At 56.5% G+C, this 19146-nt stretch overlaps 5 protein-coding genes across 5 annotated transcripts; 3 read left to right on the top strand and 2 right to left on the bottom strand.

The window, feature by feature from the left end:
- Positions 1–3816: 3816 nt before the first annotated feature.
- Positions 3817–5503, bottom strand: B0I36DRAFT_69528 (uncharacterized protein). Its single transcript, XM_046163226.1, has 4 exons — positions 5233–5503; positions 5020–5158; positions 4737–4957; positions 3817–4678 (listed from the first exon to the last, which is right to left on the bottom strand). Exons 1-4 carry the CDS (start codon positions 5326–5328, stop codon positions 3905–3907), a joined length of 1230 nt encoding a protein of 409 aa, XP_046016793.1. The 5' UTR covers positions 5329–5503; the 3' UTR covers positions 3817–3904.
- Positions 5504–6586: 1083 nt separating this feature from the next.
- Positions 6587–8659, bottom strand: B0I36DRAFT_69526 (WD40 domain-containing protein). Its single transcript, XM_046163225.1, has 2 exons — positions 8451–8659; positions 6587–8377 (listed from the first exon to the last, which is right to left on the bottom strand). The coding sequence occupies exons 1-2, from the start codon at positions 8473–8475 to the stop codon at positions 6858–6860; spliced, it is 1545 nt and encodes a 514-aa protein (XP_046016792.1). The 5' UTR covers positions 8476–8659; the 3' UTR covers positions 6587–6857.
- A 255-nt stretch (positions 8660–8914) lies between these two features.
- Positions 8915–11871, top strand: B0I36DRAFT_314570 (uncharacterized protein). The gene is made up of 3 exons (XM_046152782.1): positions 8915–10462; positions 10704–11742; positions 11806–11871. The coding sequence occupies exons 1-2, from the start codon at positions 9156–9158 to the stop codon at positions 11578–11580; spliced, it is 2184 nt and encodes a 727-aa protein (XP_046016791.1). The 5' UTR covers positions 8915–9155; the 3' UTR covers positions 11581–11742; positions 11806–11871.
- A 619-nt stretch (positions 11872–12490) lies between these two features.
- Positions 12491–13241, top strand: B0I36DRAFT_69521 (uncharacterized protein). Its single transcript, XM_046163224.1, has one exon. The coding sequence runs from the start codon at positions 12586–12588 to the stop codon at positions 13060–13062; it is 477 nt and encodes a 158-aa protein (XP_046016790.1). The 5' UTR covers positions 12491–12585; the 3' UTR covers positions 13063–13241.
- Positions 13242–16975: 3734 nt separating this feature from the next.
- Positions 16976–18652, top strand: B0I36DRAFT_314567 (uncharacterized protein). Its single transcript, XM_046152781.1, has 2 exons — positions 16976–17724; positions 17787–18652. The coding sequence occupies exons 1-2, from the start codon at positions 17203–17205 to the stop codon at positions 18180–18182; spliced, it is 918 nt and encodes a 305-aa protein (XP_046016789.1). The 5' UTR covers positions 16976–17202; the 3' UTR covers positions 18183–18652.
- Positions 18653–19146: the final 494 nt, after the last annotated feature.

Here is a 19146-nt window from a genome sequence, read left to right as displayed (position 1 = left end):
ACCATTAGTTGCAGGCACGTTGTAGGAAGCTGCATTCTCTTGATAATGCTCTAACCAGTCACTTTGAACGCTCAAAAGTTCTAAATAGCAAACATTGCGAAGACTTATTCAACAATCAGTCCTCAATAGCAATAACGAAATTTTGACGATTGAGCACCGTTCAACAGTAATGCTGCAGCGCCATGCAGCTTCGAATAGACAGTGGACAAGAAACCAGTCTGAAGCTTACAAGCCAAAAGAACATCATCTGCCACCACCCCGACCTATGTGCTCAGACCTGACATGAGACGTTCCTCAGCATTTGCATTAATGGATATGCAAACTAAGTCGATATTCCTTGGGCGGACATGCACTTTGCCGGGCCATTGCAGAAAAGAAAAACCCTTCCACGTTCACTACTGCTGTAAAAAGGCGAGCAACCATGACCAACTTTGTGGGACGACGACGACGTCGTCGTTCTTATCGGCACAAACAACAAAGTATACCCCCTCCCTGCCTTGGTAGTTGGTAGACTGACCCCCCCCCCCCCCCCCCCCCGCCTTCCAATATATTTAGTTCGGAACTTTTCGTTCGGGAACTTTTTTCCCGGGACTTTCCTTTGCGCAAAGCCCAAGCATCGAGGGAGGGACCCTACGCGTACGCCCCCCGCGAGAGAGAGAAGTGATATCGAGTGCAGAACGCCCATGCCATGTGGTCAGGAGTTTACCAGATCCAGGTGTTGATCCGATACTCTGCAGCAACGTGTGCCAAGTAAATCAAGGCCGGGACTGTAAGATATGTAATCTTCAAGCAAGACCTGCATATGTGTGTCCGTTTCCCCCCTTTTTAGGATCCACGTCACTGTCCAGGCCGTGTTCCTGTTGTGACATGTGTCTGTCCTGTGATGACAGACATGGAGGCGAGGGAAAGAGGGAGGTGGGGGGGGGGGGGGGGGGCAATACAACAACGTCCGCTGTTCACAACGGCCGCCCCTGCTGCTGGTGCCCGTCTAACCGGAGCACACATCCCGCAGAAGATTGGTATAACGAAAAAGACAAGCATGGGCGGCGGGCGGCAGCAACGGCAGCTCTCCCCTGGCCACCCCTTGTGACAGCGGCTCTCTGCAGCTCTCCGGCAGCCCAATATCTCTTGATACATGTGCCTCAGAACATCGGAACGCCACAATTATATGCATGATAGACGCAGGCACCGTGTTGTGTGTGTGTCTCTCTCTCTCTCCGGCATATGCCGCAAGATGCAGCCGCCATGCTTGCAAAGTCCCAAAACCTGTGACGCCCTCGGTCAGCCTCATCTGTCCGTCACGCGGACGCCCCGGCGGCGGCAGCAGCAGCAGGCAATGATATGCACAGCGGTCAAGTCACCCCCGGCGCGCCTGCAATCTCCCAGGGGCCCGAGTCTCAGAAGCCACGTATAGTAGTAGGAGGCTGGTCGCTTCTTCTCACCGGTAGACGCATGCGACGCTGGAGGGAGGAGCCTCATCAAGCAGAGCCACGACAAGAGACATGCATCCTGCACAAGGGGCCTTGAAACAGGCCCTATCATGGCAACGTGGTGGCATGTCGAGGTTTGGGATAGGGACTTTGCACCTTGGCATGGCATGGCATGGTGAGACTCCAGTTATTTGGCGCCGCAGGCTCACCACTATATCTCGAGGCGAGGCGATCCGGTGACAAGGAGCCGCAGAAAGGCGGCTGTTGCCGCGCCCCCCTCCACTCCCGAGCGACGGAATCAGCCGAAGGCTGACGTGACAAGGCCACAGATGGGGGCTGGTGCCAAACGAAGGCAGTCAGCTGTTCATGTTCGTCGAGCTGGGCTGCATAGGATGCGGGGAGTTCGCTGAATGGCCTGGTCCGCAAAACGATGCCGCTCTCGGCCCCCGATGTGCACGAAGTCTCCGGCACTGCATGCCAGTCCAGCCCATCCCGGTTCGCGGAAGAGCGTGGAGATGCAGCATTCAGGGGGGGGTCTCGGTCTATGCATCGCGCGACGCCCTTGCCCCCAACCACCACGAAGACAGCCTGCGAGTATCCATGATGAAATGCCTGCCATCTTGGCAGAGACGTGTGCAGGTCTGGTCCTGTTGAGATGATTGGGGCTCGCAACGTTTGTCCATTTGCAGCAGATGCGCACAATAGTGCTACCAGGAAAAATAGCGACGATACTCTCTTGTGTTGACCAACATTCTGCAGACATCCGGCAGCCATGCGTCATGCCCGAAGAGTTTTCCCGTTTCGGTACACGGCTATCCGTCAGTAGGTCAAGCCATTCTCGGGCCGTCTCCTCTGTTGTTGCCGCCCATGTTGAAAAGCACCCGAATATCGTTCTGTCCGAGGCCATCCAACTACGGCCAGAGTTGTAGGAAGTCGCAAGGTTTCCATCTGAAGAGGCGACGGGCATCGCCGGATAGGATTCGCCAGCTGAAAGGCCGTCTCGCAGCACGCCACGCTATTCCCAACTGGCGCGGCCAATGGTCGCGTACCGCAGCCAGCTGGTATACTTGTTGCCATTTTGAAGGCAGCCACTTGTCTGTCAAATCAGGCATCAATTTAGTTACTCGGGCTTGGATGGTTTCCAACCAGATCCCATGTTCACGACACGGGGCCCCCGGCTCAGTACGTTTCCAAGGGTCGACCGGGGAAGAATGTCGTCCACGGTCGTGGCAGCGAAAGAAGGCGCAGAGACACAAGAGACACTTGTTACGTGCTAAGGCACTTACTGATCCTGGATTGCAGCTCACTTCCTCTTGCATGCAATGGCAAGCAGCCGCAGAGTCAACGGGGGAGATCAAAAAAAAAAAAAAAAAAAAGTCGGGAGATTCTCACCGGCCTGTCCAACACACCTTCTCTTCCTGGTGTGTACAGGAGGCTTGGGAGCGGAAGCAGCCGTATGGAGCACGTTCAGCTGTAGGTCTCATGCCAATGTGCAGCGGGTGTCGTAACCGAATGGGCGAGAGGTCTCCGGGGATGCATGGAGCATTTGCCGGGTGGCCAGGACGTTTCGGGCGTTACACAGCTTCATGTTTCTGACCGCTGGAGAATTGCCTTGGCTATTTCATCCTGGATCGGCTGTGCCCCCGGTGCACAGCAATAGTTCGGAGCTGTTTCCGCCAGCTTGACCATAGAGATGAGAATGGAAGACGGCACTAGCAAGAAACCCGTGATAGAAGTAGAGTGAAAATTGGAGACTGGTCGACTTACGGACCGGAGAACTTGGCTACTGTAGAAAACCATGCTTGTTCTTTGCTTTTCCGCCTGCACCTACAGGGTTGTCCAAACCATACTCGCAGGCAGATAGAGCCACTCCTTGAGTGGCGTGGCCAAGTCGATTCCAACATCCTTGCTCCGGGGGATCTTGCCTGCATGTGTTGCTCCACTAGGTCCCAATTTGGGTTGGCAGCTATTGTCTCTTCATGTCAATTCCGGGGTATCGAGCCTCCCTCCCCTGCAAGGTCAGGCCCGCGTCCGTTTGCGCAGTATCTGACACGTCATGTTATGGTTCTGGCTCGGCGCTCAATCCTTCTCCTGTCAGGCGAACGCCTGCACAGGAACTTTTGGGCTCTAGTGAACCGCAAGCCGCCAGTGCTCAGGAAGTATGATCTGACTTACACAAGGGCCTCAGGGGGAACAGAAGACATACAAGAGAGGACACGTGTGTGTGTGCGTGCGCGTGATATCATTGTGTTGCGCCTCACAAAGGGTGCAGTTAAGTCGATCATCACGGCATGGTAGGTGACGGGGGGGAATATGATTTGCTACGAGACCATAGTCGAGGATCCATGCTTTGAGACCTAATCCCTGGATTATTCAGAAGTTGAGGCGTCCGCATAACAAATGAGGGGCCCTAAGTACCGAAAAAGTTCATCTCTCATTCCCGCGTGCTGTGTGCAGCCGGTCTTATGGATTGTTTATAGCTTTTGATGTGTGCTCCGAGTTGATGAGGATCCATTCGCAATGATGATTCCGGATTTCGGGGAGGATCGAGTCTTCTTGTTATAGCTGTTGTTCTCGTTGTGGGCGCTTGTCAGGCGGGTCTTCTCCTTGTCCCCTCGCGCGGGCTTGCGCGAACCCATTGACCGCTGGCTGTTGTTTTGTGCAACACCTTCGATCACAAGCTCAGCTTTCAATAGTCTGTTCTCGAACTTGGCACCATGGAACTTCCTGACTGCCCGGACGGCAGCTCCCTCGCTGTGGAAGGTCGCCACAGCATAGCCGCTGTTAGAATCATAACTTTCTGAGATGGGTAGCTCCAGCTGAACAATACTATCGACATCACGGCCAATCTTGTGGCGCAAGAGGTGATCGAATTCGCCATATGTAACGTGGGGGGCGATGTGACGGATGATGACCCTATGCCCCGCAGGATACTGATGGATGAGGTCTGGCACGGCGCTGTGGTCGCTTGCAGGCAACTCTGCCTCGTACCCGAGCTGCCGGTTGAGCTTCGAGTGCAAAGCAGGTTGTGATTGTTGGATTGGGACATAATACGAATCTGTGGGATGGTCTGATATTCTCACCGGCCAGGCATGTTGTGTGCTCCGATGTCTGCTGCCAGCCTTGTCCAACACTGGTTGGAATCCTGGTGGGCTTCCATAGCCGTAAATTGTATCCTGCATGCTTGAATGCGACGGGAAGTCGCTCGTTGGGGGGGCCACAGCACAAGACGGACTCATGAAAAACCACTGTCGCGAGGTTAGTGTGTGCAAACTGTATGGCGTGGGGCCATGAGGAAAATTGTACTTGGTCTGGAACAGGGGTTAATGGCGGCATGACTGCTGGTGCAGCATCCTGATAGCGGGACGAGGCTGGTGATGATCGACGTGTCTGCTTTGATTCTGAGGGTGCATGCCTGTGTGCCTGCGTGGTGGCCTCGACAGGCTCTTTGATCATTACTGGAGCGGTTGCGTTCTTGCCATCGGCGAACAGCGGTCGACCATTAAAGATGCCGCCGTTGAGTAAGTCTTGTACACCCGGTTTTGTTAGCATGTGCACAGGAAAGCAGTGACGAGGCACAAGAAACTACTAAATGCTGCCTCGAAGTTGTCGCGACCCCGGACGCTAACCCAGCCGGTGGTGCTCTCATTGAATACTTCGACTCTCTCAACTGGACAAACTCCTCTCACGTGGTCTTTGAGTTGTTGCCATGAAGTTTGCCAGGGGAGCTGTGAAACACGGTCAACAGCTGCACGTAATGCTTGATGCGATGGAATGTGTGCGGTGTTGCTTCATGACTCACATTTGAAAGTAGAATGTGGTACAGATTCGTTTGACTTCCAGGCGGAACCCGTTTCTGATAGGTCCCATTGATAGGGGTTTGTCGTGGGAGTGACATTACGAACAGCGCAGCGCGAGCGTTCCTGAGGTCTGATTCAAGACACTGTTGGCGCTCGGTGGCATTTGTGGCCTTTATGTTGTACTAGTCAGGCGATCAGAATATTTCGATGTTGTGCACTTCGTATTGGAGTCTGGGTCGGGTCAAAAAGTGCTGTGCGGCAGGACAATTTGTATACGCGAACAAGAAGCTCGCTGTATGAGGACTCCTTGCACCCCTGCACCTCCAGTCCCGGCCAGTCTTCTTCCGTAGCGGGCGGCTGAAAATGATCCTCGTCAAGGCCAATCTGCATGACGGCAGCCAATGATACATCACATCAGAGCCGTGACTCCTACTAAGCCTAGAGCAGGGCTGGTTCCGTGACCCTGGGGAGTCTGGTATGGCCACCCGATCAAGACTCACGTCAAAGAACGGTCTGGTACCATGCTCACTATTAAAGATGGCCATGAAGAATTCTCGGGGATGCATGATTTCAGAAAGTGCTCCCCTCTCCGCAAAACAGCGTTCTATAGTGTCAGCTCTGACTGACAATGACGAGCCATCCCTCTCACGTTACTTGCGTGGATACAGCCGTTGACGAACGGATCGAATCAACGCTGGCGCCTCGTGGCCTTGTCTAAGACACCCGCCACGTTGAAGTCGCGAGATAACCTTGAGCGGGCCCAGGCTCTCTTGACGCACTCGGTCTTGGTAACAAACCCCTGCTGCGGCAGCTGGTGCTGACGTTGTATTGCAGGGCTGCCGGTTCCCGAACACGATTTGACCGGGTCGCCCTCGATCATGGATAGATCTCCCAAGGTCATCTGGGTCCATAGGTGCGGTACGCGCTTGGGTCATGATGGCATTGTAGCCGTGGCCTCTCGGATTGGGGGCCAGTGCCAACCTATGCTGGTCTAGATTGACGCCGGGTGCGCAGCTGTACAGTCGTGGTCTATCGAGTCGTGCTGGGTGAGCTCCACTAAGACGGGAATGTGCCATTCCCTGCATTGCGAGACAGGGTCCATATCCGCACTACCTGCCGCATGGCGTGACCGGGTACCGGGTATCCTGCAGCTGACTGAATGCAGGACCTCTACACCCTTCCCATGCATTGGCGCTGTGCAAGGCTTTCTGTGAGCCGTTGCCCGGCTTTCGCTTGGCTACCTAAGGTATGCATACAGCGGTGCATTTATCGCCTGTACGCGGAGTTGGTCGACCTGCATCACAACTCATGCCTTTGAGCAGTCACTGTTAAGACTCGCAGAACTTGGCGTCCAGTTATGTCTCAAGCGCTCAAGTCGAGGCTTACCGGCAGCTGAAGGGTGACCTAATCATTACGGAGCCATGGAGGCCCGCAATCAAGCAGACTTGCAGCTTGGCATTTTCATCGTGTTTGGGTCCGCCGAATGTCGGACTCGCCACGATTTCACCGCAGCGATATGCAGTTAACGTATAAGCATGAGTTTGTGCATATCCAGCCTGTGGCTCATGTACCACGATACGGGGACCCTGGAACGAGAGCATATTCCACCATCGGCTCGAGTAGGTTATTATGTTCTCTTGAAGTGGAATGTGTCCTCCATGTCGCTATGATCGTCGTCGAAGTCTTCAAGCAGTGAAGCAGTGCCGTTTCGTCTATCTGAACCAGCCAGAGACAGAAATGAGTCCTGATCTTCTTGACCCTGCGGAAACCACTCAGCCAAATCAGAGTCGTTGTCTGCCAGTAGGCACAAGCCAAAGGACGAGTCGTCGGCATAGAAAACAGATGCCAATTCATCTGCTCGATCGAGCCACCTGACTTGTAATTTCCCAGTGATCTTGCGAAGCTTCAGGCGAGATTCAATGCCAAGAGTACGAGGACCTTGACTGAGGGGATCCCAGACGAATATCGTGCCCAATGCAGCCGCTTCGCAACGTATCAATAACAATTCCGCCTGTGTTGGGTGCCACTGGACTTGCACCACATCAGAGTGATATACCAGAACCGCCCGGAGCTCTGCATTGGGAATGTCCCATATCCACAACGTGCTGGGTGCAGCGGCCAAGCGTGTGACTAGGAGCGTGCACGAGCAATCGAAAGCTATGAGATTGCATCCAGACTTGGCGTCAGACGATCCAGAAACAGAGCCGCCGGGAGGGGCGACTGTCTGAGTTGCCTTTGCAAATATTGGCCCGGCTTGCTCTGTCTGTGTGACTGATTGCTCTTGCCAGACTTGCAGCGTCTCTGAAGGGCGAATATCGTCCGTATGCGTGAGCCTGGCTTTCTCGGCCATGGTGGATGTGCTCAAGACTGTGACTGCTCGAGAGCTGTCCGAAATGGCGATGAGCTCGCCAACAGCACCCAGCTTAAGGTGCCCGATGCCAGCACCTAGATGCAAATCAACGTCTCCAGGTCCAGGCTTTGGCCCGTGCCATTCATTGAATAGGTGTCCATCTGGAGTGTAGTATAGCAGCCTATGACCGTGAGCTGCAGATTCCCAGACTAGGAGCCAGTTGCCATCGGGGGTCCACGTTAGGCCTTGCGCATCAATGGTCTCTACCGTCCAGGACCTCATGAGCTCTCGGGACCGGGGGGGATGAATGCTGATCATATCCTTGCCTGCATTGCGAGTCAGCAAGGCCAAGTGATTGCTCTTGGGTCGAATGCAGTGCCCACGAGCCGCTGCGGGTGCCGTGTAGAACTTTGGGTTTGCTATCTCTATTGTCGTCGAAGATGACAAGTTGAAGATGGAGAGCTTGATTCCATGCGTGGAGAAAACAAGGACCTCGTCATCGGCGGCTCCGAACGTGACCAATGTCGGCTTTGCAACACTCGACGTGGCCAGTCGAATGACCGCGTGATAACTGTCGCCGGGGATGGTTGAAAAGACGTGCACCTGGTCAACCACGGCAACAAGTATTCTCGTGGCTGAAGGAGCCCATGAGAATGCCACAACGCCCCCAGACAGGCCGGCAGGCAACTTGATGGTGTTGGTGACTTGTAATGTCTGCACCTCTCTTATGGCGATGGCGGAGGCGAGGAGCGCCGCGATGGAGTTGCCATCGGGACTAGGAAGACAATGAGGAGAGCCTGCATATCTGCATTAGACATGCAACGTGTCGGAACAAGCGCCCGAGGTAGCTGGGAAGTGGAGTGCGGGTACCTTTCAAGACTCTCGAGTACAACATCGTGCCCTTTCTGGGCGTCGTGTTTGGTTGTGGCGCACACGTCGCGAGAAGACTTGGTTTGAATCCAAACCGGCTGGTGACTGATCCACTGGGTTGATCCGAAGAAGCACATCGGAGGACCCTCCGGATCTGTGCCTACTGGCCGCCTGGGGTGGGATTGCTAAGGCTTTTGCCCTGAGTAAGGTACACTTGGGAAAGCGCGTCGCGCGTCTTTTGGCCCTGCAGTGAGTGGTGCACTGTCGCGCCTGCCGTGCCGGATCCCAACAACGACAGCCGGCGGGCCGGGGCAACTGCGGACGGCTCAGTCAGCGACGCCGCGGCCGGGGCTACCCCTCCTCGTAACGTGGGTCCCGCACGGCAGCCGCCGGATTGCGCGGCTGCTTTCGGGGGGCCAAACTTCATGCTTGCATCAGCTGAATTGTGGCAACTTAAAGAGAGGAGAGAACTCATTACTGCGCCTTCCAAACAAATGGTGCGATCCTGTGCTCAACTCACCTCCTCCTTAGCTTACCATCTGGATCTCAGTCTCACGCCGGCAGCTTCGCATATCCCCACTATCCTTCGACGTCCCCGTTGTTGTCGCCAGGCTCTATGACCATGTCTCGGGCGGCGATCTTGTGAACCTGCCCCTCCCATCTTCCAAGTGCTAGCACGTCGAGGCCGTTCGAGCTCCCGTCACAATGTCCATCAGCGCCAGCAGGGCCTTTGCGAGGCCCGTGGCCACTCAGGGCCTCTCTCGCAGATTGCCCTCACTGCGAAGCTTCCTGGGCACATCGTGCGCCGCGCCCATCACAGAGCCCGGTGACCTGGCCTCGGTGCCTGCGGCCGTGCCAGACCTGTCCGTGTCCCGGCCGCGCCGCGAGCGCCTGCGCACAGCCCGGCCGTTCTCAGACTTCCTCACGGACAACTACAACCGGCAGCACGACTACCTCCGCATCTCGCTGACCGAGCGCTGCAACCTGCGATGTGTCTACTGCATGCCCGAGGAGGGCGTGCCCCTCTCGCCCCCCCGCGAGCTGCTCACCACCCCAGAGATCGTGATGCTCTCGTCCGTCTTCGTGTCCCAGGGCGTCAACAAGATCCGCCTCACCGGCGGCGAGCCCACAGTCAGGCCTGACATCCTGCCCCTGATGCACCAGCTCGGCGCCCTCCGGTCTCGGGGCCTGCGCGAATTGTGCTTGACCACCAACGGCATTGCGCTCCACCGCAAGCTCGAGTCCATGGTTGAGGCCGGCCTGACTGGAGTTAATCTGAGCCTCGACACCCTGGACCCGTGGCAGTTCCAGATCATGACGCGGCGCAAGGGCTTCGACGCGGTCATGAAGAGCATCGACAGGGTCCACGAGCTGAACAAGCACGGCGCGGGCATCCGGCTCAAGATCAACTGCGTCGTGATGCGTGGCGTCAATGACCGCGAGATCCTGCCGTTCATCGAGATGACCCGCGAGAACAACGTCGAGGTCCGATTCATCGAGTACATGCCCTTTGACGGCAACAAGTGGAACAAGGGCAAGATGTTCAGCTACGACGAGATGCTCGAGCTGATCCGCGCGGAGCATCCCACATTGCAAAAAGTCGTCGACCACAAGAACGACACGAGCAAGACGTGGAAGATCCCGGGTTTTGAGGGCCGCATAGGCTTCATCACAAGCATGACGCACAACTTCTGCGGGACATGTAACCGCCTTCGGATCACGACTGACGGCAACCTCAAGGTGTGCTTGTTTGGCAACGCCGAGGTGTCGCTGAGGGACATTTTGAGGGAGTCGAATGGTGGAGAGCCCATCGACGAAATCATATACGAGGCCATGAAAGCGAGCGAGCGGGACAGGGCGCAGGGTCTCCTTGGCCAGCCTGTCCTGGACAAGCTGGCATCCAGCGAAGCAAAGCTGCTTGAGACGATTGGTCTCGCAGTGAAGCGGAAGAAGGAGAAGCATGCGGGCATCGGCGAGCTTGAGCACATGAAGAACCGGCCCATGATCCTGATAGGTGGGTGAAGATTCCCACCCTATCTCCCTCGCGCTCCGCTTGGCACAGCTTTGCCGCGTGACGCGTTGCATGCTGGTCATTTTGGCGGCCATAGTGGCTCCGAGGGCCATTCGCCGGCATGGAAGCGTCATCATTATGCAATGACGTTATTTGTTCGTCCGGAAGGGTTCTCGGAACAGGGCACCGCGCGTGCTCGCAATCCGGAGCCACAGGAATTCCCGACTGAATGCATTCACAGCAGATCCCCAGTCTGTGCTGCCAGCATGGCATCGACAATCACAAAGACAATCAACACAAAGCCTTCATAATCACCAAGAGCCACTGACAATAAACGCATTCTCTCCATCATGGCTACCAAAGGGCCACAACTCCCGCTCAATGGCCCTCCCTTTGAGCCACATCAACAACTCCCGGTCCTCACAACGCCTCGCCCGCCTCTTTTCAACGACAAGGCCTTTACACAACGAGGACAGCAGCAGCAGCAGCAACAACAACAGTAGCAATAAGCCCCGCGCATCGTCGCCACCGGCCGGAGGGCCGAAGCTCACGCACGTCTCGGCCAGCGGCTCAGCACACATGGTTTCGATCGCCGACAAGCAGCCCACTCGGCGCGTCGCCAAGGCCCGGTGCCGCGTCGTCTTCACCAACGAGACGGCCACCCGGCTGATCCGGGACAACCAGAACAAGAAGGGTGACGTGCTGGGCGTGGCCCGCGTGGCGGGGATCATGGCGTCCAAGCGCACGGCCGACCTGATCCCGCTGTGCCACCCGATCGCCATCACAAAGGTCGCCGTGGATCTTGTCGTCAACGACCACGGCGAGACCGAGGGCGAGGGCGATGGCAGTGCTAGCAGCAGCAGCAACAACATCTCCGAGAGCAGGTACGGGAGCATCGACATCCAAGCCACGGTCGGATGCGAGGGCAAGACGGGCGTGGAGATGGAGGCTCTCACTGCGGCGTCGGTGGCCGCGCTGACCGTGTACGACATGTGCAAGGCCGTGGATAAGGGGATGCGGATAGAGGGTCTCCGTGTCGTGCTTAAAGAAGGCGGCAAAAGCGGGGCTTGGGTTGAGGGTGAAGTCGGAGGACAACCCTCGCGAGTTGGCGAGGAATGAAACTGGATTATTGCATCATATACTCAGGCTGTATGCTTGTGTAAGCACCAAGAAATAAAATCGGCTTTAGGAGAGTTTTGTCTTGACCATGACTCGAGAAATATCGAGCTCCTGCATGATGATGACACATACATACTTGACCAACCGGTTTACAAGTGCCGTCTGCAGATCAAAAACAAATAAGCCGCTGGCTTTCTCATAAACCTCAGTGATATCTGAACCTACAAGACAATAGAGCGGCGAATGCCTCCCCTTCGCCCAGCTGAGGGATTCATGTCGAGTTATTCGTTTGCCGAACCCAGCCCATCGGACAAAGTCGGCTTTTCTTACACAAAAAGCCCAGGGAGCTCCCACACACACACTCTCTCTCTCTCTCTCTCTCTCGTTGTCGTGTGCAAATGCATGCATGCAAACTGTTGTCGACAAACTCTCGCCACAGCATATACAGTCAGAGAGCCAAGGGGAAGAAGCTGAATTATCGTCCTCTTTTCACGTGCCATGGATGGAGACGGTGTGGTCCACAGACACAGTGACCTGTATTGTTGCGCGAGGAAGGCGAGCGAGCCAGCCGTTCAAGACACCAAGCTTGGCAACAACAACAACAACAACATAAAATATATAAAAAAGCTCCAAACCAAGTTCAAATTCTGGTCTCCATTAAAGACGAGGGTATCATTTCAGGGGACTTTGCACAAGAGAGAGAGAGCGACGATACTGTTCGTCGTTGCAAGGCCCAGTGCGTGTTTTGCATATCTGAGCCTACGGGTGCGTGGCCTCTCGTCGCCACGACTACCCCGAGCGAGGCGGCCTCCGTGATGGGAGGTTTTCGCCTGAGACCGAGTGGAGATTGGAGAGAGATCGGTCCAGCGGAGGAAGCTCCGACAGCAAAACCAGGGGTCCAGTCAGCGGAACATACGCTCCAGTCCACCTGACCTCTGGAATGAAGGTGGACAAGTGAACAACTGCCTCAGTTAGCGTGGCTGGCAACTGCATGCGCATCTCGAAATGAAGATCCACGGCCGCGGAAGCTTTCAGGAGATTGTCAAGGCTGTTGAGAGTACACAGCCGGGCCAATTCCGCTGCCACCGTTTCGCCCTCCGCCCTCCGCGCGTCGTGAGTGGGACCAGAGACGAGATCTACGAGCTCACACTCGCGTACGCGCTGGAGTCTGGGAGACGAGGGAAACGAGATGAGCAGTCTGCCGTCGAAATGCAACGGCGGGGGGCCCAGGTCTGGAACCCCTCGTTCAATATGCACGTCGAGTGTCACGCCTCCCTTTTTGCCTCCGCTTTTGCTGCTGGGTCCACTTCACGATGCTTGGCGCGGCGGTGGTGGAGTTGGCTTGTGTGGTCCACGTTACGTGTTGTTCAAGGGCCCGTGTTGTACGGTACAGCAGCGCCTGGCCCAGTATGCTCATGGACCGGGTCCGGCAACAAGGAGAGGCTTCTGCTCGTTACGCAGCGTAGCGGAAGGCGCGCGTAGTTGCGGCTATGTGATGGTCGGCCCTATCCGTGTCAGGCGTAGGCGGCCTCGGTCTGCGGAATGCAGCATAGTCGCAGTTCTAGAAGGAGCCGATCGAAGGAACGGAGCTCCGGCCGCGTCCTTTTGGACTCGAGGGGACAGGGACAGGCCCTCAGTCATTGTTGCCGAGCGTTGCTGAGGGACAGGCTGACAGTTGTTGAGAAAAGGCCGCCCGCGGTCGGTCGGCAACTCAGGGAAGGCCGGGCGAGCGAGCGGCGCGTTTGGCATAGCGGCGTGGGTATCGTCGGGCGCTAGAAATGCCATGTGAAGAAAGGCCGGGCCATCACGTAAGAGCAACGCGGCAGGGCCGACTACGTAGAAAAGGCCCAGGGCAGGCCGGCTGCAGAATGGGGCAGGTCGTTGCGGGAGGTGGGCTAAGGAGCTGAGGAATAATCGACGCGCTCATGCTGAAGAATTGGCGCCCTCAGCTGGGGTAATGCGCCGACTTTCTCTTGTTCCAAATCTCATCTTTGGAGGGGCATAGGCCATGCTCCACAGCACGCAACAACAATAACAACAACGATGTAGCGCGAGGACAGGACTCAACTGCACACCAGCCGCCGCCGGGACGAATGAGCAGAGGACAGTTCTCTATTGCCCTGCCAGGCGCTGTGCCTTTAGGGAGGTACCGACGTATTTGGAGATGCGGGCCATGCCCTCCCGAGGGGCGAATGCAAGTAGCGTGGCCGTGTTCCAGTATTGACGTCGGCCGCCGTCCGCTGGCAGTGTCGGCAGGCCCGAAGACTTTCTTGCCTCACACAGGGCCACGCAACAGAGTGCCTATCCATCCCATGCCTGCGAGTGCCGATGTGCGTCAGGCTGTGCTGCCCAACCCCGAGTCCCCAGGCCCATGCCCATGCCCATGCCCATGGCCCCTGCAAGGCAGCGGCCCACTGCGGCGGGAGCCAATGCATGCTAATTCTGGCTAGCCACATTAGCCTCTCTCAAGCTCTGCATGGCCGCCTCCTCCTTTCTGCCCAATCAGCTCGCCATGATAAGCAGCCCTGGGCCGTTTCGAGAAGGGCCTGACTGCATTTTGTGACAGCTTGCTTGCAAGTCCCGCTTCTCGCCTCTGCGGATCCCACCATAATGCGTGAGACCCAACCCACCAGGCCACAACAACCTCAGACTCAGCTCGGCGCGTTGCAAGCTGTCGAGATGGAACAGAGACGTAACAAGCGGCACGACGGTGTTGGTTCAACCTTTGTTCTGAGTCTGTGGCTCTGTCCCCCGGGCCATCGGCTCTTTGCTGGTGGGGCAGCCTCTCTCGCGAGCGCGTTGCTTTCCGCTGCCGCCCAGGGCTGTTGCTAGCCGACATCTCCGAGGAGCATTTGATTGGCACTTTGCCGACTCCTTCCGGAGCAGTTACATGTACTTCTCGCCGCAGGCACGTCGCTCGGTTCACGGCAAAGTCACCGGTAGTTGGCAGGCAGGGCCAGATGACACCAACCATGATCTCCAGGTCCTGGAGTCGACTTCTTGTCCTCCACACGAAGCAGTGCTCGGCAGTGTACCTTTGCCAGACATGCTCCTGGCGACGAGACTGCATCAACGCAGCAGCCAATCACAACTCCACAGAAGATAAGGGTGCATGCGTGATCACCATCGGGTCCACCAATCATGACCCATCTTCTGGGCCTTGGGTCTTGGTTCCCCTCTAGGTTGGTGATGATCCTGTTGGCGGGGACAAGAGTCTGCATTTGTCTGTTCTATCTTGTCCGATGCGGGATCGGCCCCAGCTCGAGCTTGTCGTGTCTCCAAATTCGAAATGCCTCCAAAGGTGTGCCTCCAAAGGTGGGCTGAATAGCTGGGTCTGGCAGATATGCTCAGGCCTATGGCAAGCCCACGTACCTGGTTTTCCAAGGTTCTGTGCTTTGAACAAGCGTGTCTCGAGCCCTATGAGCATGCGCGTCAAAACCATCGCGATGCTGAATAGCCCATCGGTCGATCGCTGCAATAGTCTCACGACGAGGTGTGTGAAGTGAGCCTTCAAGATGTCGTTATGAGGTCAGAGTTGAAGCAGTCTCTTCGTCCGCTTTGGCAATTTGCTACATTTGGTGCTTTGAGCGACGAAGCATTCTGACGTACAGGAGCTACTCGGATGGAGGGGATCGAGATGCAAGTCCGAACTCTCGTGCTGGCTCAGCTGCACGCTCTACCTGTCGCTTGATGGGGCAGCCGGGGTTTCGAGTAGCGGCAGATCTTTTAGGAACACAGAAGCGTTTGAATTGGTGTGATTGGCAGCCCTTGTCCAAAGTGTGGATGCTGAGGCACTCGACAACTCCAGGGATTGCTGTAGAAGACTGACTCGTCCCGTCCTAGCCGTCTATCATCGCCTTCAAGATCCCCCGAGTTAGGATGATTCTGGCAATCACTGCCTCACTGGCCGATTTGATCGCGCTAGGAGGGTTGCTCATTACCAGCCAAGGTTGCTCATTGTCGTCATTGCGACCGAGGTCTTGAAGGCCGCACATTTCTGCAAACGTCGCCAATCGTCCCGTGGTCGCATCGACAACGCAAGACGGCATAGTTGGCACGCGCAGGCATGTCAAGCCGTGCGAATGAAACCGATATGAGAAAAAGAACACAGGGCTTCTGGGCCCGTCCATCGCCAACTGCTCTTGAAATGCTTGGCCATGCATTCGGGTCTGGAATGATGGCACGCATCAAAGGGAGCTTACTGCCCGCCAATATGACGAAGGCACGCACGCTGCAAATACCCCGCTAGAGCATGGGCGGCTGCAGCAGCAGAATCCCTGCTCGGTCCCAGCATGTCGTCTCCCAGAGGAAAGAGGCTGGGCATATGCAAAAGACCCCACGGCGGGCGGTTGAAGGGTGGATACGGCACAGGAGTGCTCCGATCAAGCCTTCGAGGACATATGCTTTCGAATCGGCTGGCAGAGCTTGGTGCCTGGTCCTGAATGTACTAGCTCAGTGGTGACGGCAGTTGGTCCGCATTGTTGCACGATTTGACTTGCCAATTGACGGGACTGGCGGCTTGAAGGCAGTCGGTGTGCTTCGGCTGAGCTGCACATCATGGCTGGGCGGCGCACACCACACACCCAACCGACATGCGATGCAGGGATGCTTCCACCCCCGATGGGTGCTGTGCCGCTGAGACACGAAAAGCTGTGGCAGCCTCCGTTGGCTTGCATGGGGACACCGCACCTTGACGGAAAGGGCGTTGGGGAAGCGCCCGCCATGGTTGACCACCATTCCGCGTTCCGTCTCTGACAAAAGGCAGTTGGCAGTGGAGTGGCAGAAGGCGGGCACGCGACACGAGGCAGGAGGCGAAGAACGAGCTGGCAGCAGGATGGAGCAGGGAAGAGTGTCTGTGCGGCGGCGCCTGCATCGGTAACATACATGCTCTGGCAGAGCCCACTGGAGAGGGTTGGAGACTGGAGACGAGAGACTGGAGACTGGAGAAAGACAACCTTGGAAGACAGGACAGAGACGTCGAGTGGGCCGGCTGGAGGCGGCCGTCGGAGGACCCTGGAGCAGGCATCGCATAAGTGGGTCCCCAGCGCAACCAGCCAGTGCAGTGGGGCGGTGGTGGACACCGCGCCTGGCCCAGATGGGAAAGCGATGGATCCCGGCATGGTGCGCAGAGCCAATGGTGCGCCGTGGATTATGTGGCCGAGAGGCATAGGTGCCGGGCACCCTCGCGACGTGCGAGTCGTCCAGGCCGCCTGTACCCCACCAGCTCTGGCTGCTAGCGGATCCTTGGGATGGCACTCGGTCGCTTTCCTTGGCCTGGTCGCGCCTGGCTGGCTGCTGATGCTGCCCGCCGCCGCTGCTGCCCACTGGGCCTGCCATGCCATGTACGTAACGGCGCATCCGCACGCCCATGCGACTGCTCTCCACTGGAACATAATCCAGATCCCACTCTCACGACTCGCTCTTCGTCGCCTCCTCTCCCACCTCTTCTGCTGCCCTTCTTCAGCGGCTTAAGCCCCGTCTCCCAGACTACGGCTCTCGACGACCACGCTCTTCGCTACCGCACCCTCGCTGGTCACGCCTATCGCAGACTTCCGCACCACCTGCCCGCCCTGCGCCTCTCGTCACGAGACCTCACCTCCCACGCCCAACACCCACGACACGATGGCTGCCGACTTCATAATGCCAACGCTGCCCGACCCTCTGCAGCAAAAGGCTCCCTTCTATCACCATCATGAGTTTAGACCGCAGCCGCAGCAGCAGCTCCAACAACGACAGCAGCCGCGGAGGACGAACTCGGACTCTCCTGTCCGTCCCCAGCAGGCAGACCGCTCCTCACAACAAGTCTCGCCCCTCAACACCTCCAACAACGGCTCGCCCACGGCAACGTCTCCCATGTCGCACCATGCTCAACGCACACGGCCGATGTACATGCCCGCTGTCCTGAGACCAAATGAATACTCGTCCAGGGCAGCCCAGCGCAAAGCCGACGACGACAATGGCTCGCCCACCCCGTCAAACAACAGCAGCTTCCTCACCCTGAGCGGGCTCGGGGCTTTTGGGCGGATTACCCGTCGCCAGACCAACGACAGCGGCAAATGCTTGCCTGATGATGACGAGGATGAGGATTTCAACCTTGATGCTTTCCCGAAGCCTACGGCAGCGCCCACGCGTGAGCACTGGAAGGTAAGCTGAAGATTACGGCACTAGCAGCTGATCTCACTTGTACTGACTTGTCCCCCCAACAGCACGACACAGAGGCGACCATCTGCGATGAGCCTGCCTGCATGCGCCATTTCAACTACTTTACCAGGCGGCATCACTGCCGCAAGTGTGGCAACATCTTTTGCGATTCACACTCCAATTTCGACGTGCCGCTTGACCAGGATGCCAACTACAACCCGCGTGGCACCGCGAGCCGTGCCTGCTTCCACTGCTACTCTGGTTTCAAGGCTTGGCGCAGCCGGACCAACAGTCAGGCATCCAGCGAGGAGTCCTCTGTCATTCATGGGCACGGCGCTGCGACGGCACCAACCAGCCCGCTTTTTGCTAGTCCTGTCGGCATGAAGGGAGGCCCAACGCCAAAAGCCCGTGCCGAAGTCGCCATGAGCGTTCCTCGCGACTGGAACTGGAGCACTTTCTAAGCGGTACTGCTATGACTGTCGACCCTACCTTGCGCACGTGCCAGTACTGCCGCCATAATATTCTGCTGGACTTTACTCCAAGCTTGGCGTTTTTGCATAGAAAGGTGTACTACCTTTCGCCAAAGATCTTAATGATACCCCGGTGCCTGGACCTATCTCAACAGGCACCGACACCCTTATTCATCTGACTGGAGTTTACGGGAGCTTATAGACGTTGCCATGAGCTTTGCAAGTTTTCGTTTTAGCCGATGCCCACTTTCCAGCGCACGAAAAGTCTGTTTCTAAACAGACCTGAGCAAGCGAGGCGAAGTTTTGTTTTACACTTGGTGGTTTTGATCTTATAGATATACTAGACATTTTGATAATTTGGGCAGGATGCGGCGCCTAGGAGTTACGGGTATCTAAAACCAGATAGAAACTTGCTTCAATCTGTCAATTCTCAATAAAGTCGAGCTGAGCGTTCAATTTGATCTGGATCACATGCCTCACGTCTTATATCACCCCGCTGAAGATCATCTCTCAAGATCCGTGCACACCCTAGTTTGCGAACTTAGGTGGCAATGGCTGTCAGTCATACCAAAGCTCAGTACCGAACACTGAACCATGTTCGTGACACCACAACCAAGGACGTTCGTTCCCGCATTGGCCCACTGGACAAACCCGAATGTTGGGGTTTGGAGGATTGAGAATCGACATTAGCCATGTCCAACCTGCCTTTTTTCTTTCTTTTTTCTTTTTCCCTTCGCCCATCTTCTGCCTAGGATATACCCGCCTTTGACAACTCGCATTCGCAGGGTCTTTCTCCTGTTTTCTTTCCATGTAGAGATCAAAACTGAGACCCGGGGGTTTGGGTTCTGGCATATGACATGTAGACGCGGGGAAGGGGTTTTGTGGTTACTACGGTCTTCCACTGTGATGAAGTTTTAGCAGTAGGAGGATGCAGCAGCAGCGGCAGAGGCAGAGG

This window comes from Microdochium trichocladiopsis, assembly GCF_020744255.1.
Source record: "Microdochium trichocladiopsis strain MPI-CAGE-CH-0230 chromosome Unknown B0I36scaffold_2, whole genome shotgun sequence".
NCBI classification, from domain to species: domain Eukaryota; kingdom Fungi; phylum Ascomycota; class Sordariomycetes; order Xylariales; family Microdochiaceae; genus Microdochium; species Microdochium trichocladiopsis.
The sequence above is the reverse complement of the archived record's forward strand: the minus strand, read 5'-3'. Positions and strand labels throughout refer to the sequence as shown.

Excerpts from the sequence above, each read along its gene's own strand:
- B0I36DRAFT_69528 (XM_046163226.1), bottom strand. The coding sequence starts at position 5,328 with ATGTCACTCCCACGACAAACCCCTATCAATGGGACCTATCAGAAACGG. Across the intron at positions 5,159-5,232 it reads ACCACATTCTACTTTCAAAT|CTCCCCTGGCAAACTTCATG; the intron begins GTGAGTCATGAA and ends CGTGTTTCACAG. Across the intron at positions 4,679-4,736 it reads TAACCCCTGTTCCAGACCAA|TGGTTTTTCATGAGTCCGTC; the intron begins GTACAATTTTCC and ends ACCTCGCGACAG.
- B0I36DRAFT_69521 (XM_046163224.1), top strand. The coding sequence starts at position 12,586 with ATGAAGATCCACGGCCGCGGAAGCTTTCAGGAGATTGTCAAGGCTGTT.
- B0I36DRAFT_314567 (XM_046152781.1), top strand. The coding sequence starts at position 17,203 with ATGGCTGCCGACTTCATAATGCCAACGCTGCCCGACCCTCTGCAGCAA. Across the intron at positions 17,725-17,786 it reads CCACGCGTGAGCACTGGAAG|CACGACACAGAGGCGACCAT; the intron begins GTAAGCTGAAGA and ends TCCCCCCAACAG.
- B0I36DRAFT_314570 (XM_046152782.1), top strand. The coding sequence starts at position 9,156 with ATGTCCATCAGCGCCAGCAGGGCCTTTGCGAGGCCCGTGGCCACTCAG. Across the intron at positions 10,463-10,703 it reads AACCGGCCCATGATCCTGAT|AGATCCCCAGTCTGTGCTGC; the intron begins AGGTGGGTGAAG and ends TGCATTCACAGC.
- B0I36DRAFT_69526 (XM_046163225.1), bottom strand. The coding sequence starts at position 8,475 with ATGTTGTACTCGAGAGTCTTGAAAG. Across the intron at positions 8,378-8,450 it reads GTACTCGAGAGTCTTGAAAG|GCTCTCCTCATTGTCTTCCT; the intron begins GTACCCGCACTC and ends GCAGATATGCAG.